Source organism: Aphelocoma coerulescens, chromosome 1, assembly GCF_041296385.1.
Source record: "Aphelocoma coerulescens isolate FSJ_1873_10779 chromosome 1, UR_Acoe_1.0, whole genome shotgun sequence".
In the NCBI taxonomy this organism is placed as follows: Eukaryota; Metazoa; Chordata; class Aves; order Passeriformes; family Corvidae; genus Aphelocoma; species Aphelocoma coerulescens.
In genome coordinates, this window is record NC_091013.1 from 76,822,915 (window position 1) to 76,847,253 (window position 24,339).

The 24,339-nt window shown below is 39.0% G+C and overlaps 1 protein-coding gene across 4 annotated transcripts in view; it reads right to left on the bottom strand.

The window, feature by feature from the left end:
- Positions 1-730: 730 nt before the first annotated feature.
- The window catches only part of RNF17 (ring finger protein 17), a 42,997-nt gene continuing 19,388 nt past the window's right edge, over positions 731-24,339 (bottom strand). For all 4 annotated transcript variants that reach the window (XM_069014163.1, XM_069014172.1, XM_069014152.1 and 1 more), the window contains 22 exons: positions 23,964-24,154; positions 23,259-23,397; positions 22,646-22,799; positions 21,809-21,924; positions 20,755-20,875; positions 19,909-20,026; positions 17,752-17,973; positions 16,656-16,806; positions 15,491-15,609; positions 14,796-14,886; positions 13,836-13,951; positions 13,211-13,518; positions 11,887-12,050; positions 11,132-11,251; positions 8,662-8,742; positions 7,896-8,021; positions 5,423-5,527; positions 4,707-4,857; positions 3,659-3,794; positions 2,197-2,386; positions 1,735-1,836; positions 731-907 (listed from right to left, as the gene is read on the bottom strand). In XM_069014163.1, coding sequence (XP_068870264.1) covers positions 1,738-1,836; positions 2,197-2,386; positions 3,659-3,794; positions 4,707-4,857; positions 5,423-5,527; positions 7,896-8,021; positions 8,662-8,742; positions 11,132-11,251; positions 11,887-12,050; positions 13,211-13,518; positions 13,836-13,951; positions 14,796-14,886; positions 15,491-15,609; positions 16,656-16,806; positions 17,752-17,973; positions 19,909-20,026; positions 20,755-20,875; positions 21,809-21,924; positions 22,646-22,799; positions 23,259-23,397; positions 23,964-24,154 — 3,018 coding nt within the window. In that variant the 3' untranslated portion in view covers positions 731-907; positions 1,735-1,737. The remainder of the gene's footprint in view (positions 908-1,734; positions 1,837-2,196; positions 2,387-3,658; positions 3,795-4,706; positions 4,858-5,422; positions 5,528-7,895; positions 8,022-8,661; positions 8,743-11,131; positions 11,252-11,886; positions 12,051-13,210; positions 13,519-13,835; positions 13,952-14,795; positions 14,887-15,490; positions 15,610-16,655; positions 16,807-17,751; positions 17,974-19,908; positions 20,027-20,754; positions 20,876-21,808; positions 21,925-22,645; positions 22,800-23,258; positions 23,398-23,963; positions 24,155-24,339) is intronic.

A 24,339-nucleotide genomic window follows, 5' to 3' on the forward strand; every position in this document is an offset into this window, starting at 1 on the left:
CTAACTCTCCATTCTTGTGCATGCTGAAAGATTTGTTTCCTTCTCTCACACAGTAGCAGCCTCACCTTTTTCTCCTCAGTGAAGGCAAGTTCTGTCCTTCCTCTATGCCCTTTTTTACTCCCAGGTTGGCAATGAGAACTGTGCTCACTCACACCCAGAAGTTACCTGGTTGGGAGGAGAGGCAGGTCCTGGCCTTTTGGGGAATCTCAAAGCAGCAGCTCTGATGTAATTTAGGGCTATGTCACTTCCATAATGGGTGATAAACAATGGGGTTTTGGTCTTTTTTAAATGAAAGTATTTTGAAAATGAGTATGAACTACCTAAGGTATTTGCAACAGCACCATGGCCATGTCCACTTAGTACCAGAATATGCACTGAAACTGTGCCATGATCCTTCCACTGCTTGTCCCATTGTGCCTGAGCAGCAAGGTCAGCTTTGGACCCTTGTGTTCATGGGACCTTGAGGGAAGAGAATGGGTGCCAGGGGATGTGTATGATCACAGACTGAAGCACAGGAGGTTCCCTCTGAACAGCAAGAGGCTGCTTTACTGGGAGGGTGACTGAGCCCTGAACTGGCTGCCTGGAGAGATTGTGGAGTCTTCATTGCACAAGTGTTTTCCTTGATAATCTAGACAATGCTCTCCTTGGAGACATGTAAAGGATTTAGTACAATAGAGACACCCCAAGAAACCTCACAGACTACAGCAGTAAAGGAAAACAACCTCTCAGGTACATGCTGACCAAACTGTTTATTTCCAAACTCTGAAGTGAAAGAGGTGTAGCAATACCTGAAAGTGAAAACAGAAACCAGCAACAATGCAAACATTTCAGAACAAAGACAGTAATGCATCCCCAACTGCTTGCTCCCTATCTGGTGCTGGATGGAGGTGTCTGTCACCAAATAAACCTGAAACATAAACAAGAGTTATGTCACAATAATAAAACTATCATCTTCCCTTCAAGTTTTCTAACAAGATACTAGAAAAAGTGTCCCAGCATCAGCTTTTGATCGAATTCTTTACCATTATGCATTAGTTCCATCTACTCCTTTGAGAAGGGTATCACAGAACAATACTTAAGGCTCCAAGGCCAGAAAAGATTGAGATGTGTATATATAGTTTCACTATTTCAAGATCAGGAAGTGTTAGGAACATCATCTGTTCACATCTGCTAGAAGAGTGCTTATTAAATGGGAAGGAAAAACACAACACAACAGTCTTGTCCAAGAAATCTGAAAATCCAAGTCTCTGGTATTCCCCATGGATAACACACAGTATAAAGCTCTTCATTAAAAATTTTCCATGTTTGTCTAGACATGTGGACATCAATCTGTTATCATGGATGTTTGCCTGAGAAACCACCAAGAACCAGATTAAAAGCAGAAACTAAAGATTAATTTTGACTGTTTGGGCAGAGTACACTGCCACACATCTGCAACTTGCCTTCTACACTTACTGGCAGCAGAAGCTCTTTATGTTGTACCACCTTAGGACTCTTTGTTTCAGTACCTGTAAGTTCTTAAAACTGGGGCTTTCAGTAAAGGTATGTAAAGAAGTTAAAATTTAACAGCTATTTTTGATACTGAACACTTTATTAACAGAATGGAAGTGTGGACACAAGGGATTTTTTTTGAAATAAACTCTAGTTGTCCACATTATTGGCAGTTTGTTTAAAACTTCTGAAATCATCCCTCCCCAATGGTATGAATTTGTAGTTCATGGTCACTGTACTTACATGTCACTCATCCAACTCTGCAAGTCCCATTTCTATCAGCTTCAGATGAACCAGGTTTTGGTCATCTCCATACAAAGAAATGGTGACCTCTGGTGAGACAGTCTGGAAGTTGACAATTTTGACAGTTACAAATTTACACCTCAAGCTGATACTGCAAGATTTTACTGGCTGCACTCACTGTCCAAGCAGAACTGTGAATATACAAAGAATACTTCTGTTTTTAAGCAAAGAAAACTATTTTTAAAGTAACAGGAATGCTCAGACACTTTCTGTTTGCAGGATTAAGAACAACACTGCACCAGTTTCTCTTAGTATTCCTTCATGGTAAATGGTTTTCCATTTTAACCTATTTAAACTACTGAGGATTCACAGTAAAACAAAGACTTAGAAATTAAGAGTGCTAGTAAGAATTTTAGGCTCAGCAAGAACTAGGAGAAAAAAACCCAAAAGCACATTTCTTACCAGTACAGAAGCAGAGAGACGCTTTCCTTCAACACAGTCCATCACAGTCCACAATGCTTTCAGGCTCCATTCTGGGGAATAAGGAATTCTTTCCACATTTTTGTCATCTGAAGTAGGTTTAAATCCAGCCAGCAGAACTCGTACTGCTTGAACTGGATACTCCAGCAGATGACAAGGAATGTGACGCAATCTGAAACAGAAATGAGAAGCATTTGCCCACAGCAATCCACCTGCCCTAAGGACATCAGGATGGCTGAATGGCTCACACAGTACATTTATGGTGTAGGAACTGGGACTGGACTCCCTGCTTGATGGGAACATGCCACCATCAGACCCAACAACTCAGGCAGGGCTAGGCTCTCTGAAGGACTTTGCACAGGAGCTATCAAAAAGCAGACCAGCATCAGAGACCCTTCCTCAGTACCCTGCCTGGGGAGGAGTCAGAGCTGAACACAGATCTGAGCACAGGAATCCAAGTGCAAATCATCACAATGCAGCTCCACAAACCTTTGTGGTCCCAAGTGCTTCATGCCTGAATGTGCTCTAGACCCACTACTGGAAATAGATACGTGGGGTTTACATTATCATCTCCCCATTCTTCTACCTTTCTATCCCAGAAGCAAGGGAATGGGGAAGCAGAACAGGAAATGCAACTCTGAAATAGAAGACATTGTCTCCCAAGACCCCAATAGACTGGGAAGCACAAAATCTATTCAAATCCCCATTTTTGCATCATCTTCAGCAACAAAGTGTATATTCCCAACAGGCTTGAGAGCAAGCCTATATAGAAAGTACCTATTATTATACACACATATGTACTGCATATACAGGTACTATATATATGTACTGTAGCACTCTGTACCATCCAAATACATATAAATGTGTATATATGAGAAATTCAGACAAGCTCAGGGAACCCTAGAAGCCTAGGATATTTGAGACACTCAGCTGACATCTCTGTTCTTAGAGCATCTCAGAACTGCACAAACAGGGATTTGAACTTCCCACACAGGCAGAGCAGGGTGTGTCCCACACAGATGCTCCCTTAGCCATTAGTTTATTCCCCCGCTGCCTTCTGTGCAGACTGCAGTCACACAAACTGTACAGCCTAGTTCTGAGTAAGGGTCTTGGGTGCAGCAGCAGATTAACCTGAGCCCACTCACAGGTTAAGTAACTGAAGATAATGGAGAAATCTGATATTACAATAATGGGCTTCTCAGAACAACCTGAAGCAGAGAAGGAGCTGCAAAACCCCACACGCTGCAGACAGGTTTAACCAGCCACCCCACTTTCTCTCTAACTGAAATCCAGGGGTAAATTATGATAAACAATACATATATGCAGTTATATAATTAATAGTAAATATAAATAAATGTATGTATTTTTACAAGTGCATATTTTATAATCCAAGTGTATACATACACACAGATGTTTTACATGCATTTTCTTCTTATTTATTTACCTGCTTGTTGGGACAACTAGGTAAGTACCATAGTCAACAAACTGAACCAGAATCTGAACAGGAACAAGCTGTGTAATAGAAAGGAGCTTTGCTCTATACCATAAACCATCCACATACTCTGCAAGGCAAGGCAGGTCTACAAAAGAAAGAAAAAAAAAACCCATCACATAATGCCCCACAGTACTCAGTGCAGTGCAAACTGACCTTAAAAATCCACTTCACTTTGTGAGCAAGATTAAGTCTCCTCTTCCTGATCAAATTCATGGTACGATTTTGTTCCATGCATCTTCCAATTCTCTTTGAATTCCAATCCCATCACTAGTATACAATTTAAGTCAAGTTTCTCTACCTCACATGGCAATGGTGAGAAGTAACAGCAAACTGCTTGGTGAAAAGATAGTGATCCAGAGTTTAAACTTTTCTATGCACAATCCAGTCAGTAAACAGATTGATCTCCAAGAGACTAGATACAAGTCTGGAAGACAGGAGGCAGATGCTGCCTAAAACCTCACCCAGAGTTTTATTAGTCGGTAGAATGAAGTTCAAGTGAGAACTGTTTTCTTCACCAAGTTTTAGACAGCCATACTTGTGTTAGTTAATCTCAACAGCTGTGGACATTGGACTGGTGCTCTTTAGGGCTCACACAACTTCCAAACCCTATAACATGATTTTCTGTACACAACTTTTGTCTTTTGAATATTTAATAAGATTTTCACAGTTACAGCTTCAGTGACAGGTGCCTTTAGGGAAAAGTTTTATTACTGCCAAATGCAATCTGAAGTTAATTCGTAACTCTAACAGGCATCAGGAATGAGTTCTGTCCATCATTTTCCAGAGGAGAATGACACAAGAGCCTCAGTTTAATGAAGAATAAAAACATATTACAGTGTATCATGTAATTATAGTGTGATGTTACTCCTTACTCTCTTACTGACTCTAAACTTATTTAAAGATACATAGAAAAAGAAATAATAGTATTCTTCAAAAGGAAATTCAGGCTTTTGGAATATCCACATGAAAAAGCAGGGAAAATAAACACACAATGTACCTTTTTTGAAGTTTGTTAGATGAGGAAGAGTCTTTACAATTTTATTGCACCACTTCAGGGCTTTATTAAGGCTCTCTGAATCATGGCTGGCAGCTCTCTCTGTGGCAGACTGCTTTGTAACGTTCCCAGAAGAATCAAGACAAATATAAACCTATTTAAAGAAAAGGCTCTGATGTTACTATTTTTGCAGTTAATTTGGAAACTAGGAATTCCAACTGTGATCAACCATTATTAAAAGATTGCTCCATCCCATCTTTGAAAGGTTTGGCACCTCCTTGCTCCCCTTTCTTCTCTATTTCATCATTCAACATTCAAAGTCCACACAGGAATCTTTTATTCGATCAACACACATGACATTCCGCCTTTTGCCTGGGCGACCACCAGAACTCCAGGAAGCTGTGTGGGCTTACACAGAATTTCTTATTGTTCTGCCACATTAAAATCCAATGACCTATTTTCTGATTAAAAAAGCCAAGTACCAGACAGCAATATAGTAATTCTTTAATTTTTCTGGAGAGATGATTAGTGTTTCACTACCCCCACCTATGAGGTTATTTCAACTAAGAGCTCTTTCCGAGAGCTGCCCCGCACCACTCCCTGCACCAATAGCTCAGGACCATTTTGCAGCCTCTAATGCTCTAAGATTGCCAGCTGTGATTTCCTTTTCACCAGCCCAATGGTACTGCAGCATATGAGATGTTGACAAGATGACTTACCTCCTTAGGGGACACCAAGTGGGTAACTGTGACAGGAAAGGTTTCTCCTGGAAAAGGTAGTGGTGGCAACACGTACGAAGACAAAAGCTCTCCTTCAAATATCCCCTAGACCAAGACAGACTTCAGCTGAACATCATAATGAGTAACAAAATGGAAACTAACTTAGGTGTGACTTCTGGTGCAAAGGAGTTACCTAAGAAGGTGTATAATAATAAACACATTTTGTTTATTATTAAAAATAAACAGAAGTGTGTCCTTGATGAAAAAAACAGACATTGCAAAGTACAGATAGAGATGCTCTCAGCAGCACAGCACTGTCCAGTGTATCTTCTTTTAGAGCCATGTATTTTACAGTTTGAATTCTACATGTCATTACTGCATTTGGTTCACCACAAAATAAACCCTGGTGCATTAAATTATACTGTTAGAAACACAGCACACAGCTCAGCTAGATCATAGGTCATGAAGAGAGCTCCTATTATCTCTTGTACTGAAAACATGACGCATAACAAAATGTACAATTTCTCCAAAATACATTTTTACACATTTACTTGACCAACACTTTTCATTATGCCCCAAGCAAAGAGAAAAGCAGAAGTAGCATATGTAACTGGAAAATGAAACAAATTATGACCCTTTCTTCCTCCTGCAGAATCTGACAGAGGATGCAGTATAAACAATCATTATGTTCCTCAGACTTAACTAGGAAAAAAGAATTTTTTCCATTCAAAGTAGGTACTCCTGCATGTAAAGAAAGGATGTCTAACTAAATCATAGATATATAAACTGAATGCCTGACTTCTGCAAAACTGTCAGGAGCACTGTGAGTCAGGAGCCACCTGACTACACCTGGACACAAACACCTGGAATGAGAGTCACTGCTGTAAAAAGCTCAGCACACTTGGAGGTTCTGATGCATTCTCTCACATCCTACTGCCTACCAGGAATTTTTCAGGCTAATGCCTGAGCTAGGATTGTCATATGCCAACGAAGACCAGCTCCAAAACTCATCAGTGCAGCTCAACAGAACCGCATCTCAACAACAGTGACACACTGCAGCAATGGGTGCAGTGAGCTCTGCATAAGCCACTGTCAGCAGTTGCAAGGCTCACAAAATAAAGTCCTTATCAGCTTAACTTACCCCAAATCACAGATTTGAAGCTGTGAAATGAAGTTACAAAACTATAGAATAAAACAATACATCATGGTTACGTAAAAAGAATGTACTTTAGGTGGCTTGTGAGCATGGCTGCTTAGTCTCTAAAGCTAAAACCAGAGTTGATTATGTTTGAACATGTTCAGAGCTGCTTGTTTCCCACTTCTGCTGTTCCTGAGGTTCAGCTCGAGTTCTGGATGCCTTGCCTCTTTTCTGGTCTGCAACTGAACACTTCTGATGTCCATTTTCCTACAGATTTTTCTGAGTCACTTATTCCTGGAATGAACCTACTTAATGCTATTTTTCCTCAAGGAAAGCACTTCAGGTTTTCTGAACTGAAGCTTCTTGCTTGCAACCTTCTTACAGAGCTTTTTGTTTCCCAAATTTAATTTTTACATTAAAGGTACAAATCTCATTTCCAGATCCATATTTAGTTTGCTGAAAGCTGTGTGCCATGTGCTGAACTTTATGACAATGCAACAAGAGACTGATTTACAATTAGGTTTTCCATGGTTACTCAGTTCTAATATACACCGAGAGATTTTTTTTCTAACTGCATCACCAGCCCACTGGCAGACAATTTGAGCCTTACACCAGCAGTGACAGCAGCAGACTCTGTACTGGAAAATTATTTTCTGAAGCAATGATGTATGTTGGAAAGAAAAGTACACTGGCAGACTTAAATAGAATTAAGAGAAAAATGCAGCAACGAAGTCTTAGCAATTTAAATAAACCTGATCTTCAGATTTCAAGGAACAAGGAGATTAAAACAAATACAGAGAAATTACTTATGTAGGGGGGTTTTTGTGTTAAGACAATGAAGTTAGGTAGAAATGTTAATCCTCCCCTCAAGAACATCAGGTAAGTGTCCCAGCCTGTTGGAATAAAGAACCTAGGTAACTCCCCTAGAAATCACTGGGTTTATGATGAAATACTTGACTTAATTTACTCCATCCTTGGATGTATTTCTGTGGGTAACTAATACCTTGAAGTGATAAAAATATTACCTTTTCCCTAGTGTTTTAGGTTTTAGAGGAACACAAAAACTAATTGGACTTCAAAGAGAAGTGCAAAAATCTCTTTCCATTACAGTGTCCATGAACAAACTCTTGGCAATTCGCTATTCCACAGAGCCTTATTAGCACATTGCAGCTCCCCGTGCAGTGCTGCAGACCTGTGTGCTCAGTCCTGCTGCTGCTTACAGCACAAAATCACACAAATATTAAAAAAGGAACAAATCCTCCGAGGTCACAACAAGCAACTGAATAATCTCTCCAGTGTTAGCAACAGCAAAAGGGACACACACACACATCTCACCAGCTTTTTTATGTCCTGGCAATCTTCAGCAACACAATACTTCTGGTATGCCATGAAGGATGAAAGCGACATCCCCCCAAAATACAGGCTGATGGACAACTTGCCCCATGGGTTAGCTGGTAATTCCTATTTATACAGGACAAAACAGGATTGTAATAGTAGTAATGGGACTGAAGTTTTAGAAATAATTGTCAAGAATTCAAACTTCTCATGCTGATATGCACAACACTCAAAGATACAAGACCAGGATGCCTATTAACATCAGTTATAACACAAATGGGAATATCTCTCTTTCTGAAATGGCAGCACCAATTGCTCATTATCCCATGTTTGCTCACTCAAACCCTTGTCCTTCACAATTTACCATTAAACTGTCTGAAATGCCTTGTTTTCAGACAATTCAGATGATGTGTTTCCCTATAATTTTAATAAATATTCAAGCACATCCACACTTAGTTACATCAGAATTTTATCACTTAAAATAGAATTTAGAACAATTTATGCTGTTGATAGGTAGGTTACTTGTCCGAACGACAACTCAATATGAGCAGGGTGTAAAAGCAGCACTAACTCTAATGGACATATTTGAGGCCTGAGAACTGTAATAAAGGTAAAGTCACAGGAGAAATAAGTTTAGTTGCGATTTTTGTTTTGTCTAAGAAATACACTTACTGCTATACTCCATCTACCATTCTTAATGACAGTTAAAAGCAAAAAGACAACAAAAAGTTTGCTTCATTCCACATCTATGAATAAATTAGGCTACCTCGACATGAATTTCAACCTCTTCATTTTTGAGGAGTTCTTGAAGGTAATCTACTGCATCCTGCTGCCAAAAATTTCCAATCTATTTGGAGAAAAGCAAGAAACCCACACATTAAGATGTTAACAAGTAATATTCTTCCTATTCTTAGGATAGATAAAAATACATCGCTACCAGTAAAGAAAAAATCTGACTTGAAAACACACATCATTAATTTGATTTGTCTACAATCATTTAAATATGATCTGCTATTTGGTGCATTAAAATTTATGTGACAATGCAACCCACAATTTTCAGATCCTGAAATGGCTTAGAAAGAGATGCTGCTTGCCAAATTTAACTATGTGCTCAATAATGTATGTGTACAAAATTATCTGAAGCATAAACCAAAGAATTACACAATCGAAGATAACACACAACAAAACAATACCTTAAATACTTTTATTCTCTGCTCTGTTTACTTTCCAACCTGTAGTCTTACAAGCCTTTCATAGAATCATAGAATGGTTTGGGTTGGAAAGGACTTCTAAAGATTGAGTTTCAACCCTCCTGCAGTAGGGCAGGGACACCTTCCACTAGTCCAGGTTGCTCCAAGCCCCCTCCAACCTGCATTGAACGCTTCAGCAATGGGGCATCAACAACATCCCTGGGCAGCCTGTTCCCACGTCTCACCACCCTTGTAGTGAAGAGTTTCTTCCTAGTATCAAATGTAAACCTGCCCTCTTGTCAGTTTGAAGATATTCCCCGTTGTCCTATCGCTCCATGACCTCGTAAGGAGTCCCTACCCAGGTCTCTTGTAGTCCCCTTCAGGTACTGAAAGGTGCTGAAGGATCTCCATGGAGCCTTCTCTTCTGAAGGATGAACAGCCCTAACTCTCTCAGCCTGTCTTCACAGGAGAGGTGCTCCAGCTCCCTGATCTTCATTGCCCTCCTCTGGACTAGCTCCTGCAGGTGCTGCTCTTCAGGTGCTCTCCTGCTGACTTGCGATCCCTCTCCAGGCTTGGCATGTCCAAAGACGCTCTTCCCTCTTTTGCGAGGTGGGCCCTGCAGGACGCCCGCAGACCAGGCTCCTCAAAGTGAGTGCCACTGCCCAAGCAGCCAAACCACTGGCTGTGGCAACAGTCCTGTAATGACTTCTTAACTCACCAGACTGGACTGAACCTCTCAAACCCCTTCCCTCTGACAGGCAGGACTGATAGAAAGACTACTGGCAGTCCACAGATCCTTACGAACACTCTTGGAACCTGCAACACCTGCAGACACAGCCAGAGCAGTCTGAGGAGTCTCACTGGTGCTAAGAGGAGTGGATAACTCATGCAGTGGGTAACAGTGAGTGCACTGTACGAGGCCTGGCAGCCTCTCAGTGATGTCCCTGATACAAGCAGGCAGCAGCACCACCTAGGTGACACTAGGGAGTGCCAGGTCAGCACATGGATTCCTCTGAACCTCTCAGAAGAGAGCAGCCACTATCACCTGCTGCCTTTTGTCAGCTGCAGTGGGGTTATACGGGGAGCAGATGGCGCTGCCCTCCTCAGCCTCAGCCTCTCTCCTGATGTGATGGCTCTGTCCTTATCAGCCTGCAGAGTGACAAAGCAGTGCTGCAACTGCACCTCACACTCTGGGGAAAACCTCTTCTTCTTGCAGGTCCCTGCCATTGCAAGCTTCCATTCTTCTGCACTATTGCCCCTTCTCTCTTCTACAAGTGCCTCTGGGACAGCTTCTGGCTGTTTGGCTGTGGGTCCACTGTGGACTGCACTTGGAATCAGCTCCTTCTCAGCCTCCCTGACGCTACACAGCCCTCTCACCTGCTGCAGGAGGTTTCCTACCTTTTGCTAGCAAGTCTGCTGCCTGTCCCTGCCCTACATATTGCAGACACCCCCCACCCCTGCTGGAGCTGCTTCCTTACTCTATCAGTTTAACTGTTTCCAGTAATAAAAGTAAGCTGGTAATTTCAGTAATTCACTTTTACTAAGTGCACCATTCAAAGTAAGCAAGGTGTGATGGTATGTGAACATGTTATTTACACACCAATTACTTACTGACAAAAACCCCTAAAACAATTCACCTGTATCAGTTTAGATTGTTTCCTACACAGCCAAGTTCAGAACATTAGAAGCACAGTTTTGCAGGACTTGGAGAGGTCAGATTGTCTGGCCATTCTACATTAAGAAACCCAGGCCTTACTTTCTATTGCTGCCGTATGAATTAGCATTTCAGAGTATCCCCCCTGCTACCCGTGCAGTGCCCTGTCTCACAAAGGTTTAACTCCACTGACAGCTGCCTTTGAAGCATGCTCCCCTCATAAAGAAGATCTGCTGGGTCCTGATAAGGACTTGCTGAAACAATCCTCATCAGCTCTTCTCTGAATCCTTTCAGGCAAGAGAAGATGCCAGCAACTACTCTCAACCTTTCTGACTAAGCAGTGTGTTCATTTGAGTAACTCCCTACTAACACACAAGTGTGCCATTACTCACCGGCAGCATCTTGTAGAGCTGACAGGGGATGCAAAATGGAGGAATGCCAGTGTAAAATGTAGTTGGATACAGGTGACACTGAGGAATGCTCTCTACGTAACCATGATCTATGTACCGTACCTATGGGAAATGCAAAGCTTTCCTGAAATAATTCCTGGTTTCTATGTTAAGTTTAGTAACAGAATGCGTTCATTTACAGCGTTACTTTTATGGAGGAAAAAACAATGGTTTGATGGGAAGTAGGTGATGTGGAAAAGTGGAAAAAAAGAAAAGATTAAAAAAGTGGTAATGGCAGATTAGAAGTTCAGTTTATAGACTTCTTTTGCAAGAACTCCTACCTTTTGTGGAATAACCATCAGCTTAAAATTGAAAGAAAAAAAATTTTGTGAACTAGGATAGGGTCAGATTTTGCAAATCTGCACTCAATCATGAGTAGACTCAAGAGCTTAGGTAAGATAACTGTTAATAAGCTCTATACCTGTGCAGCTTTTTACTTAAAGAAAACTTTTAACTATGAAAACTACAGGAAAAACTGCAACAACTGGAATAGGTAGACAGATTTGATCTTTAAAATAAATGTAAAAATGAGGACAGTAATCAACACTTTTAAGCAGAATGAACATCTGCATAGTCAGGTCAGCTGAGTGAAAAAATGTGAAATCCATTATTTTAGAGGACTGGCTTATTTGCCTTTTTTTAAAACATACATATGCAGATACACATACACCCTCCCTCCCCCATACAATCAAACTTACCTGGAGAGTACTACCACTGACTTCTACAATCTTGGCTCGATACCACACAGTATCTGGTCCTCTTACAACACAAGCTTCTCCCTTCTTCCAGCAGTAGGGTATCAGGAGACCAAGGCCTTTGAAGGTATTTTGTATTTCAGCCATCAATTTATTTAGTGCAGGTTCTTGGGGGAGAAGCCAAAATAAAAAAAAAAAAGGTTAAAAATAGTCTCTAACACTCATGCAAAATATTTCAATCACTAAACCTCATCAGATTCAGATGAAGACATGTATGAACATAAAACACGTGCTGCTCCAAAATCTATTTTCCAACACTGATACAATAGTATCAGTTCAATATCTAGTATATGCAAAAGAGTTACAACTGGACATGAACAGTAAACTGCATTTCCAATTCTAAAGCCATTAGTAATTCTGAAGTCTAATCTCAAAAGAACTTATAGAGGAGTCTATGAATTTTTTAACTGACACCCAGGCAGCACTAATACCAGAGCCAAACAAAGCATGAAAAAGACACCAACTCCCAAGACCACTGTTTCAGTGGCAGGACACCATGAAACAACACAGAAAAGGTGTCCAGAAGAACCTCTTCTGGTATGGGTACCACCTACAGCAATAACTGCAGGAAAAATACACAGTCTTGCGTAAGTGGGGTTACTGTACCTTGAATTCTAAAGTTTTATGAATAAAAATAGTTCCATAATCTAGTAGTTAAATGTACTTGTGGAGCAAAAAAGAAAACTAGTGTTCTCATATGTAAATACTTCTCTAAAGCACAATACACTAACATACACTAACAAGGAACTGAGGAGTGACACTGCATCTGTCAGAAGAAAATGAACCTCTTTCAAACAGTACAAACAGAAAACATTGTGAGATATAGAATGTAACACAATGCAAATAGAGAGCCTGAAGCAATCTGAGCTTAAACTGAAGGAAAAAAATACAGCAGTATCAGAGAACCATGCTAACTTCCAAGAATCTTTATTACTATCTTCATCACTTTGAAGTACATTATTTCATTTACTTTATCAGTCAACATTACAAAATAAAGCATTTGCTACTTTACCCACTACAGCCAAGAGAAGAAAGGCAAGTAATCTGTCCATCCAAATGCTTTGGGTTTTTGGATTTCTTGGGAGGATGGAAGGACAGGAAAGCTGATTTAAGGACAGAGAATCCTTGCCCCTCACACCAAAGGATATTATCTCCCAATAGGAATCTCTCAGAACAGGGAACATGTACCAGATAGGTGTTCTAGCATACATTCTGATACCCCAGAGCACTCCGATTCATAAATGTATTTTCTTCTATGTAAACTCACCAAATGATTTTGGTATTACATAAATAGTTCCATCACCTCCAATACAACTCACTACAGCCTGGAAAATTTTTGCTTCAGGAATAATGGGAGATTTATATACTTCATCCATTCCTGAATGAGGCAGTGGCTTGTACGTTTTGAGTGATTCTTGTTTGCTCTCTGAAATAGTGGTATTTTCCTCTGGAACAACCCTGTTTCTTGCACATGTGATTTTGGAATTGCAACCATCCAGCTGTGTGTTCTCCTGCTCAGAATGTACTTCAAGATGTTCCCTGGAGACTGAGCAAGCTCCTTCAGCTTTACCAGTCCTAGAAAATTCAATCAAATATCAATATATTAACCGACAAAGAACTTGCAAAGTACAAAACCGTAAAATAATACAACTAAGAAAACCAAACACACAAAAGTGGCAAAGGCTTCTCAAAATACTGTCAAGCACCTCATCTACAAACTTAGAGAACTGAAGTGTGCCATGGATACAATGAATAATGTTATACTCAAGTTCACTGAAGACGGAGTTCTGTTGCTAGAACTGTAGAACACAATCCAAATTTTTTAATTTACTTATTAGTTTGATCATAAGAACACCAGAGTCTGAGAGAACATAAAAGGAAAGTATCCAAACCTTCTGTTTCTAAGAGCCAAGCCCTGTTCAATAAGGTACTCAGAAGTATCAGTCATTTTTCCTGTTTCATCTTTGCAAAAAATTTTCACAGGCAACACACAACCCGCATCATTTTCCTGGAAAAAATGGGAGAGCTGAACAACATACTACAAATATGCATTTCCTCTAAACTAGAGGCATATTTTTCATTTTATTGCTACTGTCAATCAGACATCCCTGAACAACTGATGCCCACATGAGAAGACACAAATTTATTTAATCCATATGACAATTCCCATCATTTTACCAACTGTTCTTCACACGACATCAAAAAAAAGTTGCAGAATAAAAATTTGCTTTTCCCCTCAACTTTTAAAATAGAATCAAGTGCCAAACACTTGTCTTCCAGCAGGAGCTTTAAACCCATGCATAAATAACTTCACTCATCGCTGCTTTTATTTCCACACACACTGTAAAATACCACTGGCAGCTGCCAGCAGATGCTGAACAAATCAAACCCTTCTAATAATCCTGGTTTGGTTTTTTTTTTTTTAAACCATGCAAGAAGTCAATTACTAATGATAATCATACAGCACTACATTAATTCTTTCAGTCTCTGAGGCTTGAAAACTAATATAGTAGCTGCTGAAATCATTCCCATCAAGAACCTGAGCAGCTTGCTTATCTGTCCATAAAGGCTGTCAGCATCTGGTGATCCCAAAGATACAGCTACTATGCTTAGTAACTAAATATATCAAAGATAAAGTTTCTCCAAACTGGTGGAGTCAACTGCCCTAATGCTCCAGTGAATAACAAAAGTAAAGCAGAAAGAAGAAAAAGCACCTTTTTCCCTAGAGCAGACAGCTATCCAATCAAGTTCTACCCAGGACTTTTTGAAAGGTAAAATATTCAGAAAAAAACCCTGAATTAATAGACAGCCTAACAGAAATTTTATAAATACCACTGGTTTTGATTACCAACCTGTATGACTATTTTCACTTGTGCTCCAGTTAGGTAATAGGACAAGCATTCACACACTGTTGCTGTCCACTGTGTGCTTCCACCTGTTGGTCTAACATAGAACAAATGATAATCTCTAGGTACAAGAGAAGTTGGCATCTCCTGAGTGTAACCACCAACTCTTCCTTCTACTAAAAATTTGGGGATTTTTTTTTAAACTGCCTAAACTGTTGCAGAAAAAAAAGACAATCTCTATTACAGGCAAGAGTAAAATGAAATCACTATTAATTTCTGGATCTCTATGACAGGAAAAATTAAAAACTATAACCCCAGAACTTCAAAATGAGGAGGATTATGAGTTCTAGAAGTTATGACACCTGTCATAACAGTCTAGAAGAGACCTTCTGTACAGTTTCATGCGATCCGATTTATGTCAAATTCTGAGCCAAGGAAAAAAGAATTCAGAGAAATAAATCTGTTCACTATTTTATAACTCATCCTGCAAATCTTATTTATTTCTGTAGCACAGTTTTTGCTTACCACTATGCAGTATAACCCTTAGAAAAAACTCCAAACCTTTATAAAATAAATCACAGCCACCACCCCATTTCTTTATTCAAAAAGCAAACCACATCCAAATCTTGGATAATCAGTGCTAACAAAGGTATGTCATTATTAGTTTCTAATGCTGCTACTCAGTATAAAGGAAAGGCTACCTTATTTCTGTCAGTGAACATTCTGTAGCTAGCATCCTAATATTCTTGATACTTTCCTCAAGTTTTCTTAGACAGCTGACCTCCACTGTTTTCTCAGCTCCAGAATCATAGAGTAGTACCTGTTACATGCAAGAAACAATGAAACAGAAATAAACCCCCTCTCTTACTGTTATCTACAAGAAATGGTAATTCAAAGCATTCCTGAGGAGGTTAAAAAACATTTCAAGCATTACCAGGATTCAACAAATGCCTTTTGCACTGAAATACTTCATTACAATACAAGCAATTACCACAGCATCACAAGGGGACAAACCATACAAATGTGCTCAAAGGGGGTTAAACATTTTTACTAACTTTTCAGTAAACAAACAAAAAAAAAGCTGAAATAGCTCCCCTCCACCCCTTGCTTTTTATTCTGATGGGGTTAAATAGCTGTTTGAAAGCTCTTAGGCTCAGGAGGCAGATGATGCAAACTTGAAGTATACAAAGTCCCATTTTTGCTTCTTACTAAAAAGACCCTTGAGCAAAACCTGATGATGGTGGTGAAGAATCAATGGCAATCCAGTCCTGGATTATCTGTATGACCAAAAAGCCATTCTTACTTTTGAGACACGTAAGTATCTAGTCCCAAAATGCTTTTTCTGGTCCCAATTATTTTCAGTTTGGTAGAACAAAATGCATGTTTCAAGCATGTGTGAGGCTACTGGGGAAAATGTTATAGCCTCATGGCACAGTGCATCAGTTTAGGGTTCATGCAACTGCCTGACTACATGGGTTCCTGTGGTGTTGCACTGGGTTCAACTGGCTCCATCTTTTAACAAGGATCATTAAGTTTGAATTACTGTGACCCTCAGTTTCACACACCTTCTGGAATCTAAAATGAATTGTTAAACTACAGCTTGAGAATCTCTGCCATGTTCCAAAGGGCAGTGTAAATAAAGAGGAAGTCAACCTCATGAGCCTTCCTCAACTACAGACACATGCTAAAGGCACCTGAGCTTTGTACACCTGTACAATGTACAATGTAACTTAAACTCTCAACAAAAGACTGTGTGAGAAAATATTAACACAGAAGTAAGAAACAAAGATTTGACCTTATTTTAATCAGTGAATGCTTACAAGTTTAGAAATAAAAGTATGAACCCTGTTATGATAAGAGCTTTACCTCTGCACTTGTTTCAGAGACAATCCTGCTTATCTGACCTCTTTGCCACTGTCCCACATCAGGCACATAAACAGCACAGTGCATCTTACTTTCCCACTTCACAGACTGTGGCTGGGATTCTTTGTAGATGGAAGCCATCTCCTCCTGCAAACTACAATTCAAAAACCTGCTTTTCTAGTGATAAACTTTAATGCAGTAAATAAAGGGCTTATTCAGTCAATCATTGTTTAACTAGCACGCAGTGAAGTTTCACTGTTTTAACAGATGCACAGTATTGCAGTTTTTCCTCATGACATGTTAGAAATACATGAAGCAGGAGTTACAACTCATGTGCCTCCTGATTAAAACCATAAACCTGCCATGTTAACTTAGACACTGGAATTAACGTGAGCAATCCCGAGTGCTTTGTATGGCACTATTTGAAAGCTTCACTGTTTTCTCTTGACAGTTGAGAGCGTGGTACTCAATGTCATGACTATGTAACCAGGTACTTATAGCCAAAGACAATGAAAAGATAAACTAAAAAATAAGCAGCTTGCACTAAACCATGACATATTCTTTTAACCATCTTCAGAGAGTAGGCACAAGTACCTAAATGTTACCTAAATATCTACCGAAGGCAGGCTGATACACTATGTCTAAAAATTGCCTTTAAACTTCCTAACAGGGTACTGGAAGCATCCTGAAAAAAACCCCTACTATTATGACTAATAGTAAGTTCTACAACATGGGATACAGGTTTTATTTAACCAGCTTTCTAATGAAGGAATGGGAAGGAGAGAAGAAAAACAAGAAAGGCTTAATCTTTTTGGACAGTGTTGCATGATCAGATGCCAATACTTACTACAATAAAATTAATTTGAAATATCAGTGAGATCATGTCCTTAATTTGGAATCAGAACTATTTAATAAGCCACAGGGTAGTGCCAACCTCTCTTCTACTCCTATACTTTCCTCAACAAAGGCAAGTAAGTCAGCAGCCTTCAAGAAGTACACAGTGTCAAATGCAACTCTAATTAGAGTTTGCTCTAACTATACTTCACCACTTTGTAATAAGAACACCTAAACTGAAAAGAAGTTATTTGAATTTTAGTACCTTTTCTGTATACTTTCTGATGACAGCAATTGGACAAAAATTTTACTAGGAGACACAACATGACTAATTCTCCCATGTAACTCCTTGTTACAAAGTGATCTGAAATCTCCTTCATCCACAGGTTCCATGTCTATAGGAATTAAAGATTCTGAGGTTTTAGAAATTTCTTCTAAAGGATCATCCCATATTTCATTGGGCCTTACTTCAGTTCTTTCAGTGTACCTGTAAAGAGCCCAAAATAATTAGAATGGGAAGTTTAAACAGATTTTAAACAAAGTGAAAAAGGCTCAATAACAAAATGACAGAATTAGTCAACATGAAAGTGAGTAGTAGCTTAGACAAAAACATTTATAAATGCTACTTCGGAAACACTCATGATAGTAACATTCTTATTCTCCTTCATAAAGTATCCCTGCACATTCTTCTCTCATCTTGCCCTTATGCAGGCATTCATGAGAAAAGTGTGACAAATGAGCTCTAAAGAGCTAGAATAAAGCAAGCCAAAGCCCCCCAAACAGCCTTTTACCTCTACTCCCCAAAAGAAACACCATTCCAACTAAAAGCCACAGTGTGCCAGGTGTAATGTTGGTAGCTGGGGTCAGAGGCTGCAGGGGTGACCTGTGAGAGCAGAGGCCAGGTGCTGCCCCACGGCAGACACTGCTCTGCAACACCCCCCCCTCCCAGGACAGGGCTGGGCCCCTCCTTCAGTGAAGCTGATGGCACCTCTAATTTAAGGAAGGGCAGAAAACCTCAGGGAGAGAGAAGAGCAAACAGAGACAGCATAGGCAACACCAAGATCATAAAAACAGAAGATCTGGAGTGAGCCTCTTGCCCCACAAAATAAGGGACAAAGGCCTGTGGAGGGTCCACTCTAAAGCACAGGAAGAAAGAAGTGTCCTGACCCCAACTCCCTGCACTACTCACTGCTTCCCTGAATGGACTGAGTGTAACTCAAGGGCAGGACAGGAAAGAGAGGTGTTTGGAATAAATGTGACCGTGGGAAACGGGGAGGGTAGGTGCTATAAATGTTTGTCTTCTGTGTACCAATGCCTGAATTAGTAATTAAATGTTTATGCTAATTAGTAATAACTAAGTAAAATCAAGTCTGTTTTGCCTGCAACAGTACTTGGTAAGTGATTTCTCTGCCTTTATTTTGACCCATGAGTTCCCTTGCTCATGTTTATTTTCTCCCCAGTCCAACTAAAGAAGGGGCAGTGAGGAAGTGACCGCAAAATCCACCTTAGTCAAGTGATCAGTGTCACACAGCAACTTATGTTAAAGGAATACACCCTACTGACTGAAGGCTGGAAGCAGGCATCTAAGTACAGATGGAACACAACAAAATACCTTTGTGACAGGGAAAAAACAACCTGGCTGTTCAGGTTGCTTAACTTACAAAATCTTACTAAAAATTGTGCCCGTGACAGTGTAAGAGTGTTACTAAGACTTAGTTACATTTCTGAGCTAAGAGAGAAAATCCATTGACATGCTTCCGCCTGAAAAAAGCAAATTCAGGAATTTCCTTCTGGAATGAAAACTTCTCATCTAATGATCTATTTCCACCAGTATTCAAAATCTATTAATGAAAGAGTAACTACAGATTTTCATGAATACAGCCCATGGATTTTCTTGGTAAAAAGCCAGCAAATTAAATGCAGCAGTGTTACATCCTCATCAGCCTCATCACCACCACCACACTTCCCGAGACTGCTGTCCTCCCAATTCTCCTGTTGCTGTCATAGCTGGTTACCCAAGTGTTTCCTAGTAAGAGACCTTCCAAAGAGATGACTTACCTTAAAAGGTGCAGGTTAAATACACAAATTCTTTTTCTTACTACCTGGGAATGGGAACCTTAACAGTAATCACTTTGGGAAGATGTGGCACTTAGGGACACCAAAATTATGATGCAAACATTTGATCTCCAATTTTTTCACAGGTACAAGTTCATTACATTAGTCAAGATTTAATTTGAGAATTCAGCTGTCAAACTGCAGAGTTACACTCTAAATTACAGCAGCTAATGAATGTGATTTGAAAATTAATTATCGCAGACATGGCAAATTCCAGCCACTGGAGGTGACATACCAACACCAGTAATTTCAATACACAAACTCTGTATTTCCAAATACTTTAAAAGTTATGCACAGTGTTATTTACCCAGGTATGTAGGATGCTAGGTCTTCCTCAACTAGCTGGCAGTTAATACTAAATTTTCTCCCATTATCAGCAGAGGCACTGAAGAGCTCAATAGATAAGATGTTATTATCTAAAATTTCTGTGAATGAATAATATCAATATAATTAGTGCCAATCAGTAACAGTATGAAGATTATGGTTTTAGAGGAATGAAAAATGGTACTGAAAGACAGAATACTGCAACATTACATTTGATGTACAAAATAATTGATCCTGAACATCAACAGTATGTAGAGGCTTAGCTTTGCATATATCTATAAAATTAACTTAAAATACGCCAATAATCACAAAATATTTTCATACAATACCCCCAACTGCTACACAATTCCATTTGTTAGACAGGTTCCAAACCTCCATTCCACAGGGAAAAATAAGTAGCTACATATGAACAACAGATGGTATTGAGCAAAATCCTACTACCTCAAGTGTTATCTGAAATTTTACATTTTTTTAGCAGTATTTTAGAGCAGCAGCAATCACACTCCCAGCTACCAATAAAGTCAGTAAACATCAGGGACAGCTGGTACTTTTGGAAACAAGCCCATCTAAATAACCATACAATACTTGTATCATGTAACACTGGTGTGGTCTGTAAGAGAAGACATGAACAGAGCTTTTGTAACAAGTTTTATTTGTTTTGTCTCCTCCAGTTAAGAGGACAGAATTTAGATACTCTCACTCCAAGCTGTCTCTAGCAGGTATGAACATAACCATTTCAAGTAAATACTACTTTAAATATCAAAGTGATTGTTTCTACATTTGAGTCAATAATACGTAAATAGAAATCGATACACTCTTGATAGCTTACCAATAACTGAACACAACATAAGCTTATCTTCAGTCATTTCTTCAAATCTTTCCTTGGCTTTTCTGTTCCATTCATTTGCCCCATTAAATGGCTCAATGCAAGCCAGCCTACACCTGATTGCCTGAAGAATAATTCAAGATTACGCAACTAACATCACACACAGATCCAGATCATCTCATTATGACTAAGTCACAGCCTTGGCTTTGCACTCAGGCAAGACAGCACGACCTTGGCTTCTGGTTTCACATTACCACAACCTGATTTAGTTTAAAATGATCCCTCCTCCCTTCCCCATAGCTGAGCATGAACCTCAAATTCAGATATCTTGATGAAATACAAAGAGCTTAAAATCTCTTTGCCTCCCTGTACTTTAAAGCATAGAACTGGTACAGAGATCAGTAAATATTATTGCACAGACATGATAAAGAAAGCCTACTGGTGCCTACAACTAATTTTAAAAACCCTATCAAGAAATAAAGTTTCAAGGTTTAGCATAATTATGACTGGTAACCAAAACTATCAAACAGTGAAGAAAAAAAAGTCCATTTATGTGTGTTTTTTTATTTGACAGAAATACTTCGCCATTTTCTTTCCCAGTCAGTTTTCCTCCTTGTCAAAAGGGGGAAACTCCAACCATTCCTCAAGCTAGGAAAACACACAACTTTAAATTATAAAAACCATACAAAAATATAATTAAAACACACCCTATTATCAGATTATCATTTAAAAAGGAAAGAACGCAAAAATTCATTTGGCTTATTATGGAAATAAATTTAATTTAAGTGAATTAAATACACATGTATATACAAATCGTATATATACCTCCTCTGCAGGGCAACATTAAATTTAATTTACACCTGAATGATATTAAAAAAAAATTAAAGAGTTTTCAATATGGACCCAAAACACATTGAGACATATCCTAATGGTGGGCAAAAATGAAGTTCCTTAATATTTTATTTATTTTATGTATTTCAGGAAGTGAACAACCCTCTCTTTCCCCTCTCATTCACTGAGATGCTGTTAATTTTGAGTGTTTAATCCAGGCCTTTACCTTTTCTGGAAAGCTCAGAAACTCCTCTTTTACTCTGCGTATGTCTTTATTAGTTAAGTTAGCAATGTTGCCATAGTCAACGTATTTTACCAGAACTTCTTGACAACTCGGCAGCCCTTCAAGGAAAACAACCCAAGTTATAGTAACAAAAAATTAGTATGTGATACAGGTTAACGCAGCAGAATTTCAGAGCAAAACCCACATTCATGCCATATGATAACCAGTATTAATTTTTTTGCATTTTTGTAACACAATTCAAAACGTGTGTTCTTTAGAAGGCAGCTCTTTCAGGTTCCTGAAATGACAGCACTGGCATTTTGGCCCCCTAGCACCTGAGCACTTTGTGAGACACTGGCACACTGAATACACACCAAGTAAACATGTAAGCACACAATCATGCTACACTGCTCACATATAGGCAACACAGACTCAGCACAAGCATAACCCCCCCTCCCAGTCCCTTTGGAATTACTATGGAGAATTATTAACCAACACCAAATACACCCACAGGTTGGCTGGAAGAGCCAAAGCTGCAGTTCAAACTGTAATAGTAAGAGAAGTACTACTTTAAATAGTTATGTAATAGAATTTCAATAATCTCTAGAAAATGGACTATATTGCACCTGTTTAAAAAAGGACAGGTGTATAAACCAGTCTATGAATAGCAGAAGAATATGAATTAGTACTACTGACTTTATGAAATAGCTACCTGGTAGCACCATAATTCCTAGTAAAAATACTGGTTGGATGTTACTGTTCATATCCAGCATGTGACTCTGACCTACCAGCACATCTGATTCTGCAACCTAGCATTAGAGCAAATAATCAATACTTCACCTATAATCTGTGCTCTGTACCAATTCCCATCCTCCTGTTTTGCAATGCAGGCTTGGCCTTCAACTGGGCAGAAAATTTCCAAGTTTTTACCATTCTCATGTTTATATATCTCCTGAATTTTCTCTGGAAGAGCTAAAGATTCCACACTCTCTCTCTGAAGTAAAAGCAACAAACCACATAAACACAGAAGATGTTCTTTTTTAGTGGCATTTTTTCCTCTCTAAAGGGATAATTGTTTCCTAGTAGTGTACTTTTCAGTCTTCCCTCCAAAATTAAAGTGATCACGAATACATAATGTGAATTAAAGACCCTAACAATTATTGAATATTGCCCTGTTCAATCACCATTCTAAGCAGTAAAATACTGCACACCCACAAAGGAATTAATCACATAACATAACTGACAAAACTTTCTGTGATTTTAAGAACTCCCAGAATTTAACTGGGATGACTGCTGGAGTTAATCTCAGCTATTAATTCTAGGAGTCCTACCACTGGTAACAAGTGACAAAACTTAACAGAAGTTGTAGCTTATTTAGTGGGGACTACAAACAGCTCAACATTAAAATGTTTGTTCATAGTTTTATCTAAACAGACTTTATTTCTAAACTTACCAAGCAGAGATAGAAATCACTTGGACTATTAATGTGACAAACCACAACAAAGACCTCTTCTCCTTCTTGTGGAATATTCGGCGGACTGTAGTGCGAGACAGTGCAGTTCTCTAACTGACTGGGAAACTGTAATTTAAACCTAAGGTGAACAAAATGCAATTTTGAATAACGTTAGTCAACATTAACTGAAAAGGAACCCTTTTATATTCAAATCTCAAATTTCCCATTAAAAAACCCACAAAATGATCTTATAAAAAGAACTTGATTCATGTTTACATGTACAGCTTAAACCTTCCTTCTTGCAGCTGGTGCAGCCAATTATCTGTAGTGCTTCTCCCACCACCTAATGCCAAAATCAAACAGATACCAGGCTCATTTCTGTGTGGTTTTCTGTCTGTGACAGACACCAAGGGCTTCTCCTTTAGCCCCCTGTTATTTAATATTTGTACAGAAATATAAATTTTGCTGTTTTCTAAAATAAAGCTCCCTACCTAAATGAAGCCTGACTAGTGCAAATGAGTATGGCATGGTGCTTATTGGTGAAGGTGAAAAAAGGAAATCAACTGATACTGCTGAAGATTAATACATCATACATTAATACAGGGAACACAGCAAAAGCAACCTGCTTGATAAACTTCAGTTGGTAAGCATTATTCTCTTATCAGTTACAGCATACAGGAGCATGAACTAAAGGAAGACACGTACCTTGCCAAATCTAAGAAAACTAATGCATCCTTGACAGACAGTGGTATGTTACCACTTATTTCATTAAATGGAGGTTTTCTCAAATCCACAATGAGAACACCATCCTCTTCTCTAAACACCATCATTGAAACAACTTTATTATTTACCATTTCTAAAAATTTTGTCTTTGCTTCCTCTCCCCAACCTTCATCCTGTATTAGAAAGAAAGAGTTACTGAGGATGTCAGAGAACATTACAACAAAAAATACAAATGGTAATTAAATAGAAGAAAGGAAGAAAGCACAGATGTATCTGAACAGATTAAATACTGAACATGCTCAGACTTGTCTAGTCCGTAGCCAGGACAGCACTGAATACAATTTCTCTATTATGGACT